Raw genomic sequence first — 15116 nt, 5'->3', positions numbered from 1 at the left:
TGCAGCCAAAGACCTGTATGGTTGCATGTTTCCCAAGACCTCTATCCAGGTAGCCACATCGGTAATTGTGGCTGGAGAGGCTGCCAGAGTTTCAGAGGCCATGACTTTCTGCTGGGTGGATACCATGGCTGGGCTCTTCACGAGCAGTTCACAACCACCGTTGGGAAAGAGCAGTGAGGACGCCCTCCCTGCTCACCCTGCCTGTGTGAACTGCCCTGCAAACTGCCATGCCACACTGTTTGCCTTTCCTACTTGGCACACTCCTGGTCACTCGTGCTCCCTAAGGGCTGCCTTTGCTTTGACTGGGGGTGGGGGAGGGGTGTTTGCTGTGGGCTCTGCCAATGCCTCATCAGCCTCCTTCATGAGGGATGCTGGGTCCTGGTGGCTCCCAAGTGGCCTCAATGCAGGAAAGAGCCTTGCCTGCCTCGATACCCTCTCCGCTACAGAACACATCTGCCCTGGAGCCGAGCTCCTCGTTTGTGATCACAAGTTTGTGATTTCTTTATTCTGGAATGCCTGATAGAGTTTCCGAGAAGTTTTCAGTAGTATCCTTGTACCAGCTATACTCCAGGTTCCTTTGGGAACCTTATTTTGAGAATTACCCCACTCACCGGGTAACCTTGAGGAGCAGGGATTACAAACACCAGAAAGACCTCAAAACGCGGGATTGTCATACACTCTGACTGCACAGTCCAGCCCCTTCTCACCTGAGTCAAAAGGGACCTCTGGAGGTGTCCATTACCATCATCTTCTCTGAGCACCGATAGCTTTACAGGTAGATTGTGTTAGTCAATGTTTTCTGCAGCTGGGTTTTGAAAATCTCTGAGCCCGTGACTCACTATTTTGGTGGCCATTCCCTCAGTATAGACACTGATGCCAACAGAAGGATGGAGCTGGTCAAATTTCAAAGATCAGATACCCTTGGGCAGTGGGGAATGGCCGTCCCTGTGCTCTCCACAAGTGGTCCCCAAGCTGGCAGTGTTGCTGTGCAGAGGAAATGGGCTGTGGTGCTGTGGGATAAATCTGCATGGCCATGCTGGTCAGGGTGGGAAGCAGACTCATCCAGGTCTGGATCACTGGGCTGGACCAGGCTGAAGTACTTCATGAAGGGGGAAATGAATCTATGCTGGGTCTGGCTGGGATGGAGTTAACTTTCCCTGCAGCAGCCCATATAGAGCACTAGATAGAATGGCACTGATATCGCACCAGTGCTTTTTCAACTGCTGAGCAATACTGAACATCATTAAGACTCCCTCTAACTCCCCCAAAAGCCAGCAGTCTGGGGGTGGGCAAAAAGTGGGGAGGGACATCACCAGGGCAGCTGACCTAAAATGACCAAAGGGATATTCCATACCATATGATGTCACAGTCAGCAATAAGAGGTAGAAAAAGGAAGAAGAGGGGAGGGGTGGGCTGTTGTTGTCAAAATGTCTGTCCTCCCAAATAATGTCTACCTGTGTTGAGGCCCTGCTTCAAGGACATGGTCAAGCATCACTTGTTGATGGGAAGTAGAGAGTAATTTCTTTCCTCTCGTTCTATGCTTCCACACGACCTTTGCTTGTTTGCTTGTTGTTGTTGTTTTGTTTTATTTTTCCCTCTTCCTTTTCCCATCAATTAAATTACGCTTATCTCAACCCATCTGTTCTTTTCTTTTCTTTTCTTTTCTTTTCTTTTCTTTTCTTTTCTTTTCTTTTCTTTTCTTTTCTTTTCTTTTCTTTTCTTTTCTTTTCTTTTCTTTTCTTTTCTTTTCTTTTCTTTTCTTTTCTTTTCTTTTCTTTTCTTTTCTTTTCTTTTCTTTTCTCTTTTCTTTTCTTTTCTTTTCTTTTCTTTTCTTTTCTTTTCTTTTCTTTTCTTTTCTTTTCTTTTCTTTTCTTTTCTTTTCTTTTCTTTTCTTTTCTTTTCTTTTCTTTTCTTTTCTTTTCTTTCTTTCTTTCCTTTCCTTTCCTTTCCTTTCCTTTCCTTTCCTTTCCTTTCCTTTCCTTTCCTTTCCTTTCCTTTCCTTTCCTTTCCTTTCCTTTCCTTTCCTTTCCTTTCCTTTCCTTTCCTTTCCTTTCCTTTCCTTTCCTTTCCTTTCCTTTCCTTTCCTTTCCTTTCCTTTCCTTTCCTTTCCTTTCCTTTCCTTTCCTTTCCTTTCCTTTCCTTTCCTTTCCTTTCCTTTCCTTTCCTTTCCCTCTTGTTTTTCTTTTTTCTTTTTTCTTTTTCCTCTTTTTTTTTTTTTTTTTTTTTTTTTCCCAGCATACTTTCTTCTTCCCCTCCCCTTCTGAGGAGGGTGAGTGAGAGAGAGGTTGTGGTGGAGTTCAACTGCATAGCTAGGTAAAAACAACAAAGAATCATACCCCAGCGGTGTGATATCCCATGATATCCTGTGTTATCTTGTTTATTACAAAGGTGCTATGAGAGTCTTCACTGACTTACTGTTACATGAATATGTATAAAGCATCCATATAAAACAGTGCAGTTTCACTCATTAATTGCAGTGGGAGGAATCCCAACACTTATGCGGAAATGCAAAAAGCCAAAGACGTCACAATGGAAATAAGGAGAGAAAAAAAAAATAATAATGATAAAAACAAACAAGTAAACAAACAAGCAAAAAAAAAAAAAAAGGCTGGAATGGGATACACAATTTTCATTTATGGAGAGGGAAAGAAACTTTCTGAGTACTGAAAAACATCCCCCAAATCAGTTTCCTAACAGCATCCTTGAGCTCCTTGTTCCTCATGCTGTAGATGAGGGGGTTCACTGCTGGAGGCAACACCGAGTACAGAACTGCCAGCAAAAGATTCAGGGAGGAGGAAGAGATGGAGAGGGGCTTCAAATAGGCAAACATGATATTGCTGATGAACACAGAGACCACAGCGAGGTGAGGGAGGCACGTGGAAAAGGCTTTGTGCCGGCCCTTCTCTGAGGGCATCCTCAGAACGGTCCTGAAGATCTGCACATAGGACAGCACAAGGAAAACAAAACACGCAACACCTGAACAAAAGCAAAAGATAATGAACGCAACTTCTCTGAGGTAGGCATCAGAGCAGGAGAGCTTGAGGATCTGGGGAATTTCACAAAAGAACTGGTCTAGGGCATTCCCTTTGCAGAGGGGGACGGAAAAGGTATTGGCAGTGTGCAGCACAGCATAGAGAAAAGTGCTGCCCCAGGTAGCTGCTGCCATGTTGACACAAGTTCTGCTGTCCATTATTGTCCCGTAGTGCAGAGGTTTACAGATTGCAACGTAGCGGTCATAGGCCATGATGGTGAGAAGATAAAACTCTGCTGTGATAAATGCGACAAACATAAAGAGCTGGGCAGCACAACCTGCATAGGAAATGGTCCTGGTGTCCCACAGGGAATTGGCCATGGATTTGGGGACAGTCGTGGTAATAGTGCCCAGGTCGAGGAGGGCGAGGTTGAAGAGGAAAAAGTACATGGGGGTGTGGAGGCGGTGGTCACAGGCTACGGCTGTGAGGATGAGGCCGTTGCCCAGGAGGGCAGCCAGGTAGATGCCCAGGAAGAGCCCAAAGTGCAGAAGCTGCAGCTCCCAAGTGTCTGCGAATGGCAGGAGGAGGAACTCGATGGGGAAGCTGCTGTTGGACATTTGCTGCCTCAGGGAATGGTTGGCTGTCCATGGAAGAAAAGAGAGAGACAAGTTAGACTTCTCTGAGCGTAAGTTATATTTCAAAGAAAGCTCCTCAGGAAGACACAGTGTCACTCCCTTGTGAGGAGGATGTGCTCCTTACTGGAACTCTGGATTTTGCTGTTGAAGAGTACAATAGGGACCAGGCAAATCCTTGGTGGACTTAGGAGCAGTCAGTACTGCTTCATAGTGTCTCGTAAAGGGCACCAGAAATGGATTTCAGGTGCCCATTTTGCCGTCATAGCCTGTGCAATCTGTACAGGTGTTAGGGTAAATGAGGAGGTTCTTCACAGACATACAAATCTATTTCACTGTAATGTTCTAGGATCTTCAGTCCCTTCTAAAAACCTGGTAAGTCCCTTATAATCTCCATAATTGTCCCTCATGGCAGGAAAGTGAAAGCAGAGTTCTGAGAGTGCCTTCCCTTCAGGTATTCCCTGCCTTGGTCTTCCCTATCAATAACCTACCCCAGAGATGTCCTGGGGGTTCTGTTGAGCTGTGAGCAGCCGGCTCCAGTGTTATGGTTTAACCCAGGTGGCAGCTAAGCACCACTGTTCTCTCATCCTCCCCCCTCCCACTCTGGGATGGGGGAGAGAAACAGGAAAATGAAGCCTGTGAGTTGAGATAAAAACAGTTTATTAAGACGGAAAATAATTAATAATAATAACAATAATAGTGCGAATAATAATATGTATGAAACAAGTGATGCACAATGCAATTGCTCACCACCCGTTGACTGATGCTCAGCCTGTCCCCGAGCAGCCAGCCTTCCCACCCCCGCTAGCCACCCCTATATATTGTTCAGCATGATGTCAGATGGTATGGAATACCCCTTTGACTAGTTTGGGTCAGCTGTCTTGGGTCTGTCCCCTCCCAGCTCCTGATGCATGCCCAGCCTGCCCGCTGGCAGGACAGAGTGAGAAGCTGAAAAGTCCTTGGCTTAGTGTAAGCACTGCTCTGCAACAATTAAAACATCAGCATGGTATCAGCACTCTTCTCATCCTAAGCAAAAACATAACACCCTACAAGCTACTAGGAGGAAAATTAACTCTATCCTAATTGAAACCAGGACACCCAGGAAGCAGACTCCCACCAGCAGGACCCTTTCCTGCCCTGCTGGGGGGACCTCTTCCACCCACAGCTTATGTAGGTAATCATTGATCCAGGGAACATCCCTGTCCTCCACAGTAGAGAAGCCAGCACAGCCCCTGTGACATGTCCTATCAGCCATGGGAAGTGGCAGCTATAGAAGAACCCTCTAGGATTCTGCATCTGCCTGCTCTCTCACAGACACTTACCATGTTAGAGCTCCATGTTAGAGCTGTGAAGATTTCTCCCTTTGGGAGCTCTCAGCTTCCCCCCTCCACACTGCCTTTAACATCTCCCTCCCTTCTCTCAGCCACCCTTGTCCCCTGCAGGCAGTGCCCCCAGCCCTGCTGTGCTGTGCAGAGGAGCTGCTCCTGGGCAGAGCTGTCTCTCTGCAGTGCTGCGTGCTTGCCAGCAGCTCCCCTTGGGCTCAGGAGCCCGGCCCAGCTCAGCAGCACAGGGAGCTCTTGACACGAGGGAACTCCAGGGGAACTGATTTTGAATCATGCTGATGCAATCCCTGATGTTCCCTCTCTCAGCTGGGGAGAGATATTCCCCATGTGGAAAGACACAGCAGTGTCATTTCTCCTACTGGGAGAAGATTCATCAAAGAATTACCTTGTCCTCTTCCGCTTTTAGGCAGGAGAGACCAATTGAAACTCCCTGATATTCAGCAAGGACAGATCCCAAGTTGTGCCTCTGAAGTGGACAACTGCCGTACCATGACACAGGTTAGGGACAGTAGAGCTTTATATAATAGAATCTAAATGGCTAGCAACAAATTCAGTCAAATGAAACAGAATAGTTCAGTTGGAAGGGACCTTCAAAAGTCATCCAGTTCAGCTGCCAGACCTACTGAGGGCTAACCAAAAGTTAGAGACTATGTATGAGGGCAATGTCCAACTGCCTGTTGAACGCTGACAGGCCTGGGACATCAACCATGTCTCTGGGAAGCCTCCTCCAGTAGTTGACCACCCTAACAGTACTGAAATCTTTCCCAATGTTCAGTCTGACCATCCCCTATGTGCCATTCCCACACATCCTGTCAGTTACCAGGGAGAAAAAAGATTGTCACCTCCCTCTCCACTTCTGCTTCTCTGGAAGTTGTCAGGAGCAGTGAGGTCACCCTCAGCCTTCTTTTCTCCAGACTAGACAACCCAGGTGTCCTCAGGCTCTCCTCACAGGACATGCCTTCCAGCCCACCTTTGCTGTCCTCCTCTGGATGCTTTCAACTCCACGTCTTTCTTCTATTGTGGAGCCCAGAACTGTATGCATGATTCAAGGGGAGGCTGCACCAATGCTCAATATAGCAGAAGACTTACTTCTTTTGACCATGTGGGAATTCTGCGCTTAATGCATCCTAAAATGCAGTTTGCCTTCTTGGCTGCCAGGGCACCCTGCTGGCTGATGTTGAGCCTGCTGTCAAGCAGCACCTTGAGAGCCCTTTCTGCTGAGCTTCTCTCTAGCCACTTGTCTCCCAGTCTGTGCTGGACCTGTGTCCAGCATTAGTTTATCCCAGGTGCAGCACCTGGCATTGTCTATGTGATCCTGCTAGGCAGAGGGATTGGACTGGATTATCTTTAGGGGTCCCTTCCAACCTAAACCACTCTGTGATTCACGTCATTGCTGATCACTTAATGCTCCATTCTATCTAGGCCTCTCTTCAAGGCTTCTCATCCCTCCAGGAAGTCAGTAGCGTGTCTCAGTTCAGTTCATCTGAAAACTTGCTGAGGACGCATTTCATTCCTGCACTCAGATCTTGGCTAAAAATGTAACAGATGGATAGTAACTCTGCAGAAACCTCCCAGGTGGGCTTTAGTTTACATTGGACAAAACAGAAGCCACCTTCAAAGCAGTCCAATGATATTCCAGGCTGTATGAGCAGCGGAAGTGATGATCTCCCTCTGCAGAGGACGCTTTCTCTGTGAGAGGCAGTTGCAGCTCACAGATGTGTTGGCACAAGCAGTAATCCACTTTGAGAAGCACCAGGCCTCTGTGTATGATCTGGGGTCTGGTTTTTGAAAAGCTATGGTGTTATGCTATTGGATACCCCATAAAATTTGTCAGTGTCATAAACAGGGATGATAGGAGGAAACTGCTAGCAGCTGTAGCCATTGCTTCAGAGCAAAGAAGGAAAGGCAGGATCCATCCAACCTCTCAAGACTTTATTGCTCCCAGATCCATTTAGATATGGAATGTAGGTGTGAAATATGCCAATACAAACATGTCATTGGAACAGTTTCTCCATTCAAAGCGTTGGGAGGAAATGCATTTTTTGAAATGTCAGGGTAAATTTATATTTGCATAAAGGGAAAGTATCATCATTTGCTACTACTTCTCCACAGTCTATGAAAGAAGTCATGAGAATGGTTTTGTAGACAATCTTCAAAATTGTGAAGATGAAGACTTCTTACACACCAATCACAACAATGTCCTTTCTTATTCCATATTATTCCATCTGGTTCAACTTTTGCCTGACATCATGCAGGGGTTGATTCAGTTATCTAAACAGAGAGGGCCACAGCTTCCCAGATGTGCTGTTACTGAACAGCCAACTTTTTGGCATGCATTTGGCATACTTGATTCAGTTGCCAAACTTGAATGAATTTGCCATACTTGATTCAGAGAGAGACTCTGCCCTCTTGGGGTAGCTGAAGCCCTCCAATGGGGCTGGGGAATGTGACCTTGCACCTAGAGGAACCTTTCTGAAAGTTGAAGGTGGTGCAGAAGCAGGTTAGTCCAAGGCATCTGAGTTGAGACATCTGATTTCTCTCCTTTGACAAGAAAGGGAAGTCTGGGCAAATGAATGAAAGTTGTTTCATGTTAGAAAAGATGATGATCATCCCTTCTGGTATCAGGGTATATTTTGGGGGTCTTGGGATCTGCTTTGGAATGAGAAAGATAAACAAATATAATTTCCATAGGTTGAAAGCTTTCCACTTTGAGGTGGACATCAGTGGAGGCAGAATTACTGTCATGTTCTGCAGAGGAATGTCATGTCTTTTATATTGAATTATGTCTACCTTTGTTTTTGGTTGTTGGTGTGTGTGTGTTTTGGCTGTGATAGAGTTAATTTACTTCACAGAGGTTCCCATGATGCTATGTTTTGCATTTGTGATGGAAATAATAGTGATAACACACCAACATTTTTGTTATTGCTAAGTGGTTCTTACATTTAGTCTAGGGGTTTTCTGCTTCTCAGGCTTCCCTGTGGTGTGGCTACACCTGGCAGGCAGACAAGCACCACACAGCTGTTCATTTACCTCCTCACCTCCTGTGGGACAGGGGAGACAACTGTAAATATAATTATATGTATATATGCATATATATATATATGCAAGGACTTGTGAGTTGGGATAAGGAAAATGTAGTAAGAAAGGAAGTGGGAAAGAAAATTAATGAATAAATACATGTGGCAGTTTTACCCAACTGGACATCTGAGGTCCACCATAACGGCTCCTTGGCCCCCAGTCCTCAAAGGGGAAGGGGAAGAAAATACAATGAAATTAGCTCAAGGGTTAAGATAAGAAGAAGGAGATTGCTCAAAAATCATCATTATGACAGACTGAGTATATGAAGATCAAAAAAATTTATTGCCTATTACTAACAAGCTAGAGCAGTGAGGAAAACAAACAAACAAACAAACAAACAAAAACTAGTTTTAGTGTTGTCTAAATAGCACAATAAATGCGTATTTTTTATTTATGTCTCAGCTCAGCCTCAACTTTGTCTTCCAAACAAAGTCTTTCATAGACTATTCTGTCTTCCAAGATTTTGTTCTATGTTAAAGGAAAGATTAAAACAAACCAAACACTCTTGTAGACAGCTGTTGCACAGGGCTTTCCCAGGGCAGAGGTGTTTTAATGCAGAGGGAAACCAGATTTGAGAGGGTTTAGGAACAGTCACACTGCGCCCAGCTTTCTTGAGGTGTGAGAGGGGATCTTCACTTCTCTCTTGGTCTTGATTTTTCCACAATGTTGGCCTTGACAAACCCCAGTCAGCTCCCACCCTCCCTTCCTGGTGCCACAAGAGCAGTCACAGCCTGCATCTATCTGTGCATTCATTTCTCCATCCCTGTCTTCAGAGCACTGTGCCGCACAGTTCCCCACCACCTCTTGCCCCCAGCATCTAATGTGAGTGGCAGCACCAACAGTACTGCCAGCAGGATGAAGGAGGTGATTGTGCACAATAGGCATATGGACATAGTCGAGCACATTTACAGGAGGGCCACAAAAATGGTTAGAGGACTGGGGCATGTCTGCTATGAAGAGAGAGTCTGGGAGAATTTATTTATTTATTTATTTGTAATCAGTCTGGAAAAGGGAAGGCGCTGGGGATACCTTACAGCAACCTTCCAGTAGCTACAGGGGGGCTACAGGAAAGCTGAGGTGAGACACTTTATCAGGGAATGTAGTGACAGGACAAGAGGTAATTGCTTTAAACTGGAAGAGGGTAGGTTTAGATTAGATATAAGGAAGAAATTGTTTACTCTGAGGGTGTTGAGACCCTAGAACAGGTTGCGCATAAAACTTGTGGGTTGGCGCCCCATCTCTGGAAGTGTTCAAAACCAGGTGGATGGGGCTTTGAGCACCCTGGTTTAGTGGAATCCCATGGTGGGTAAGGGAGTTGAACTTTAATAGTCCTTTCCAACTCAAAACTTTTCATGATTCTATACTTCTACTTCAGAGCAGCTCATATGGAGCTGTGTTTTTAATATAAGACAAAAACAGTGTTGATAACAGACCAGTGTTTCAGTTATTTCTGAACCATGTCTGCACAGGATCAAGGGCTTCTCTTTCTCATACTTTCCCCTCTCTCCCCAAAATATAAATCCCCAAACATTTATATTGGGGATGAACAAGACATTGTGATGAGGCAGAGCCAGGACTGGAGACCCAAAATGATCAAATAGATGTTCCACACCAACCATCAATCCCTGCAGCCCACCATCTCCATCTGAGAGAGTTGGGATTTCTTAACCTGAAGAAGAGAAGTCTCTAGGAGGCCTTGTTTTGGCCTTCCAATACATGGGCCTACCCACGTCTGTAGTGACCAGACTAGACTAGACTAGACAGGAATAGTTCAGTTGGAAGGGACCTTCAAAGATCATCTAGTCCAACTGCCTGACTTCTTCAGGGCTAAACAAAATTTACAGCATATTAATAAAGGCAATTTCCAAAGGTATCTTGAACACTGACAGGCCTGGGGCATCAACCAAGTCTCTAGGAATTCTGTTCCAGTGTTTGAGCACTAACAAGGTACAGAGTTATTACGTAATGCCCCATCTGAACTTTCCCTGGTGCAGCTATGTGCCATTCTCACGAGTCCTGTCATCAGTTACCAGGCAGAAGAGACCGGAACCTACCTCTCCTCTTCCCTTCCTCAGGAACCTGTTGAGAGCAATGAGGTCACACCTCAGCCTTCTTTTCTCCAGACCACATGGCCAAAGGGTCCACAGTCTGTTGCCACAGGACATCCCCATATACCAGTGGCATTGCCCCCTTCCATTGGTTTCACAGCTGACAATGTCCCAGATAAGATAAACTCACTGGAAGAAACATCAGTGTGACTGGCAAGGACTGGTTCCCCCTACCTTAACCCCCTCCCCCAACACACACACACACTCCCATCACCCCACACCTCGTCTTCTTAACAGAACAAAAGGAGAAAGATGAGAAGAATCTATGATTGTATGAGCATGCAGGCCAACAATTGGTGTTGCAGCTGCTGTAGACAGAAGGATTTCAGTTGCTGTGAAAATCTTTCTTCCCCCTGCATAACAACAAGTACTTGGAAGAGATGGGATGCATCTGCCTGGCAATTTGTGGGGATCCTCTCTAACAGGACAGGAAAGGATGATTCCCATAATGGACTCTTCCTTTGAACTAGGAGCGAAGATAGCACTGGAAGCAGGTGTCTCTCTCTAGCTGATAGAAATCACCATCAGTGATTGCATCAGTTTCAGAGTCAATTCCCCTGGAGGCCCAGGGACTTGTCAAGAGCTCCCTGTGCTGCTGAGCTGGGCCGGGCTCCTGGGCCCAAGGGCAGCTCCTGGCAAGCGGGCAGTGCTGCAGAGAGACAGCTCTGCCCAGGAGCAGCTCCTCTGCACAGCACAGCAGGGCTGGGGGCACTGCTTGCAGGGGGCAAGGGCAGTGAGAGAAGGGAGGGAGATGTTATAGGCAGTGTGGAGGGGGGATGCTGAGAGCTCAGTGCGGGAGAAATCTTCAGAGCCCTGAACAGGGTAAGTCTCTGGCTGCAGGGCAGCACAGCTGTTGTTCCTGGTGCCATCTCCAGATTTGCTGGCAAATCCCACAGCCTATGGGATCTTTCAGAAGAACTCCCAGAGTTTTTTTGAATAAGAGGAGAATGACAAGTTCCAGAGCAGGGATTACCTACCAAAGCTGTCAGAGGGACAGGACGTGACGGCTCCTTCTAGAGGGGCTGGCTGCGGGCTGTGCAGGCAGGACTGGCCAGGGCTGTGGTGCAGAGCAGGGTCCCTGGTGTGCCCCAGGGGCTGTGTGCCGGGGCAGGGCCTCTGCTGCCTGCCAGGCTCAGCACTCAGCCTGCCTGGGGAGCTGCCCAGGGCACTGCGGGGAGAAATTGTCAGTGGAAGGAGCTCCCTCAGCCGGGCAGGGCTGGGCAGGGTCCTGTTGCTGGCAGGGGGCTGCTGCCTCGGGCAGGCTGCTTAGAGCTCCAAAGCACCCCCAATGCATCTCTAGGGGAGATTCTTGAAAGGGAACACCTGTAGTACCTGAAGGGAAGGCACTCTTTGAGATCTCTGCTTTCAACTTCCTGCTTTGGAGGGCAGTCAGGGGTATGATAATGGTGTTGTCAGGATTGCAGAAAGGTCTGAAACTCACAGGGCATTACACTGAAAGAGATGTGTAGGTCTTTGAGGAACGTCACAATTTCACTCCACACCCTTTAGCCTACAGACAGCACCAGCACAACCTTCGTTGTTTCTTGTAGGATTGTTGGATGTCCTTCTCAGCACTTGAAATAGGAAGATGCCTCTGGCCACTGGATGCCTGAGATCTGTCCCTGGTGCTCTTTACCAAATACTTTAAGGCAGTACGGACTCCTGCTGAGCCTACAGAGTATCTCCTTTTCCCTGAAGCACTCTTTGGCAGAGAAACCCAGACCTCTGGGCAGGAGAAAGTCTTCTTCAGAAGAAGATGCAGTGAGGATGCAGTCTTGGTAAGGATGTTTTCTATGAAATATGGTTTACTTCTTGATCAGAGAAGTCTATGTAACGCATCTTCTTTTCCTCCATGGACAGCCAACCATTCCCTGAGGCAGCAAATGTCCAACAGCAGCTTCCCCACTGAGTTCCTCCTCCTGCCATTCGCAGACACACGCAAGCTGCAGCTCCTGCACTTCGCACTCTTCCTGGGCATCTACCTGGCTGCTCTTTTGGGCAATGGCCTTATCCTCACAGCCGTAGTCTGCGACCACCACCTCCACACCCCCATGTACTTCTTCCTCCTCAACCTCGCCCTTATCGACATGGGCTCCATCTCCACCACTGTCCCCAAAGCCATGGCCAATTCCCTGTGGGACACCAGGGCCATTTCCTACGCAGGTTGTGCTGCCCAGATCTTCTTCTTCGTTCTCTTTGTTGCAGCAGAGTTTTCTCTTCTCATCATCATGGCCTATGACCGCTACATTGCCATCTGCAAACCCCTGCACTACGCGACAATAATGGACAGCAGAACTTGTGTCAACATGGCAGCAGCTGCCTGGGGCAGCACTTTTATTTATGCTGTGCTGCACACTGCCAATACCTTTTCCCTTCCCCTCTGCCAAGGCAATGTCTTGGACCAGTTCTTCTGTGAAATTCCCCAAATCTTCAAGCTCTCCTGCTCTGATGCCTACCTCAGAGAAGTTGGGCTTCTTGTGGTTAGTGCCTGTTTATTATTTGGGTGTTTTGTTTTCCTTGTGCTGTCGTATGTGCAGATCTTCAAGACTGTGCTGAGGATCCCCTCAGAGCAGGGCCGGCACAAAGCCTTTTCCACATGCCTCCCTCACCTGGCCGTGGTCTCCTTGTTTCTTAGTACTGTCACATTTGCCTACCTGAAGCCTCCCTCCATGTCCTCCTCCTCCCTGAATTTTTTTCTGGCAGTTCTGTACTCGGTGTTGCCTCCAGCAGTGAACCCCCTCATCTACAGCATGAGGAACCAGGAGCTGAAGGTTGCAGTTAGGAAACTGATTTGGGGGATGTTTTTCAGTACTCACAACAATCCCTTCAGTCTCCAGTACCAATAACAAACCCCAGTACATTTCCTTCCCGGCTCGTGTCTTGGTTGTTCAAATTGTTAAAATTAAAATTAAAGTTGAAATTAATATTAATATTAAAGTTAAAAATAAAATTAAAATTAATTAATTTATTTTTTGGTCATTTTGTGTGCTTGTGTTTCTTGCATTCCTACAGAAGAGTTTGGATTCCCCACCCCCCAATGAATGGGAATGAATGAACCTGTTTTGTCCAATATGGAGGCTGTATAAATGTGTGTCTAACACTGAGTCAGTGAAGACTCTCTCATGACATCTCTGTAATAAAACGGAATTACCCCAATGCCATGCCTGAAGTCTGGGCTTTCCTTCCCAAATCAGTGCTAAGAAAAGGCCCAAAGACTTGCTCCCTACAAGAGTCTGTTCCTGCTTTGGTTATGGAGGGAATGGCTCATTGTTGCATTGTGACCTGTCAGACACCAAGGGCTAGATTTAACACTCACCCACGGGTGTCTGCTCACAGCAGAGGCAGCGAATGGTCACTGTATTATGTAGCCAGGGCTGTTCCCACATGTAGATGATGATGTCAGGAGGGGAATCTGGAGCTGCCTGCAGAGCCCAGGGTACCTCCAGGGACAGCGAAGCCTGGTGTGGGCAGTGACTGCAGCCCTTCAGAAAGTGAGAGATCTCCCACTATGGACTCAGTCACAGGGAAAGAACTAAAGCCAGGTATTCACAGGGAACCTGTGACTCTGCAGTCTCAGAGAAGAGAGTGGGCACTTGCAAGACAGAGGGAAGGGGAGCTAGGGAGTTAATCATTTTCCCCTTCATGAAGTACCTCTGTCTGGTCCAGCCCAGTGATCCGGACCTGGCTGAGTCTGCTTCCCACTCTGACTAGCACGGCCATGCAGATTTATCCTACAGAACACAGACCATTTGCTTTGCAAATCAGTACCAAAGCTTGGGGATCACATCTGGGGAGCACAGGGACCGCCGTTCCCCACTGTACAAGGGGAGCTGATCTTTGAAATTTGACCAGCTCCATCCTCCTTCTGGCATCAGTGTCTATACTGGGGGAACAGACACCAAGACAGTGGATCAACACTGGGTCATGGGCCCAGAAATTTTCAAAACCCAACTGCAGAAAGCACTGACTAACATCATCTGCCTGTAAAACTATCAGTGCTTAGAGAAGATGATGGTAGTGGACTACTCCAGAGGTCCGTTCTGATTCAGGGAAGTAGGCGCAGGACAGAGCAGCTAGAGTGCATGAAAATCCTATGTTTTGAGGCCTTTGAAGCTGGTGTTTGTAATCCATGGTCCTCAAGGTTACCTGGTGAGTGGGGTAATTTCCAAAATGAATCTCTGCTCCGTGGGAACCTGGAGTAAAATGGGTGCAAGAAAACTACAGAAAAGTTTTCAGAAACATTGAAATTCATTCCAGAATGACCCTCTAAGCTTGTCTTCATGGCAGAGGTGTTCCAGCCCTCTGATCATTTCTGGGGCCGTTCTCTGGACTCACACCAGAAGTCCTGTCCTAAGTCTAACACATCTGTTGTGCTTGAGCCACAGAGCTGGATGCAGTACTCCAGGTGGGGTCTCTTGAGAGCAGAGTAGAGCCTCAGCCTGCTGGTCACATTGCTTTTGATGCATCCCAAGATTTGGTTGGCTTTCTGGGATGTAAGTACACAATGATGGCTCATGTCAAGCTTCTCATCTACCAGTACTCTCAAATCCTTCTCTGCAGGGCTGCTCTCAATCTGCTCATTGTCCTCTCAGTACTGATATTTGGGATTGCTCTGAGCCAGGAGCAGGACTTTGCACTTGGCCTTGATGAACTTCATGACATTTGCACAGGCCCACCTCTCAAGCCTGTTAAGTTCCCCCTGGATGGCATCCCTTCCCTCCAGCGTGTCAACGGCACCACACAGCTCGGTGTTGTCAACAGACTTGCTAAATTTCCATTGCTGGGGAAGCTGGCTTTGCAAATGACCAAGGCAGGAAGGGCTATTTCCTGCTGTCTTGGGACCAGCTGCTAACCTGTTGGAAAGGGATGTGCAGAGCAGGAGAGGACTGCAAAGTCTCCTGAAAGCAAGTCTTTGGGTGACTTTCTCTGCTCGGGCAAACTCCCAGGGGATGGAGTGCTGCTTGCAGAAGGAGCACTCCAGGC

The 15116-nt window shown here is 47.2% G+C and overlaps 2 protein-coding genes across 2 annotated transcripts; one reads left to right on the top strand and one right to left on the bottom strand.

The window, feature by feature from the left end:
• Positions 1-2629: 2629 nt before the first annotated feature.
• On the bottom strand, positions 2630-6049 carry LOC309891597 (olfactory receptor 14C36-like; the record flags this gene model as incomplete). The annotated part of the gene is made up of 2 exons (XM_082785948.1): positions 2630-3540; positions 6037-6049. 2 exons carry the CDS (start codon positions 6047-6049, stop codon positions 2630-2632), a joined length of 924 nt encoding a protein of 307 aa, XP_082642074.1.
• Positions 6050-12016: 5967 nt separating this feature from the next.
• Positions 12017-12979, top strand: LOC309891596 (olfactory receptor 14C36-like; the record flags this gene model as incomplete). The annotated part of the gene is made up of 1 exon (XM_082785947.1): positions 12017-12979. One exon carries the CDS (start codon positions 12017-12019, stop codon positions 12977-12979), a length of 963 nt encoding a protein of 320 aa, XP_082642073.1.
• Positions 12980-15116: the final 2137 nt, after the last annotated feature.

Source organism: Aythya marila (genome assembly GCF_965140915.1).
Source record: "Aythya marila genome assembly, contig: HAP1_HAP1_SCAFFOLD_158, whole genome shotgun sequence".
In the NCBI taxonomy this organism is placed as follows: domain Eukaryota; kingdom Metazoa; phylum Chordata; class Aves; order Anseriformes; family Anatidae; genus Aythya; species Aythya marila.
This window is presented reverse-complemented; position numbering and strand designations above follow the sequence as displayed.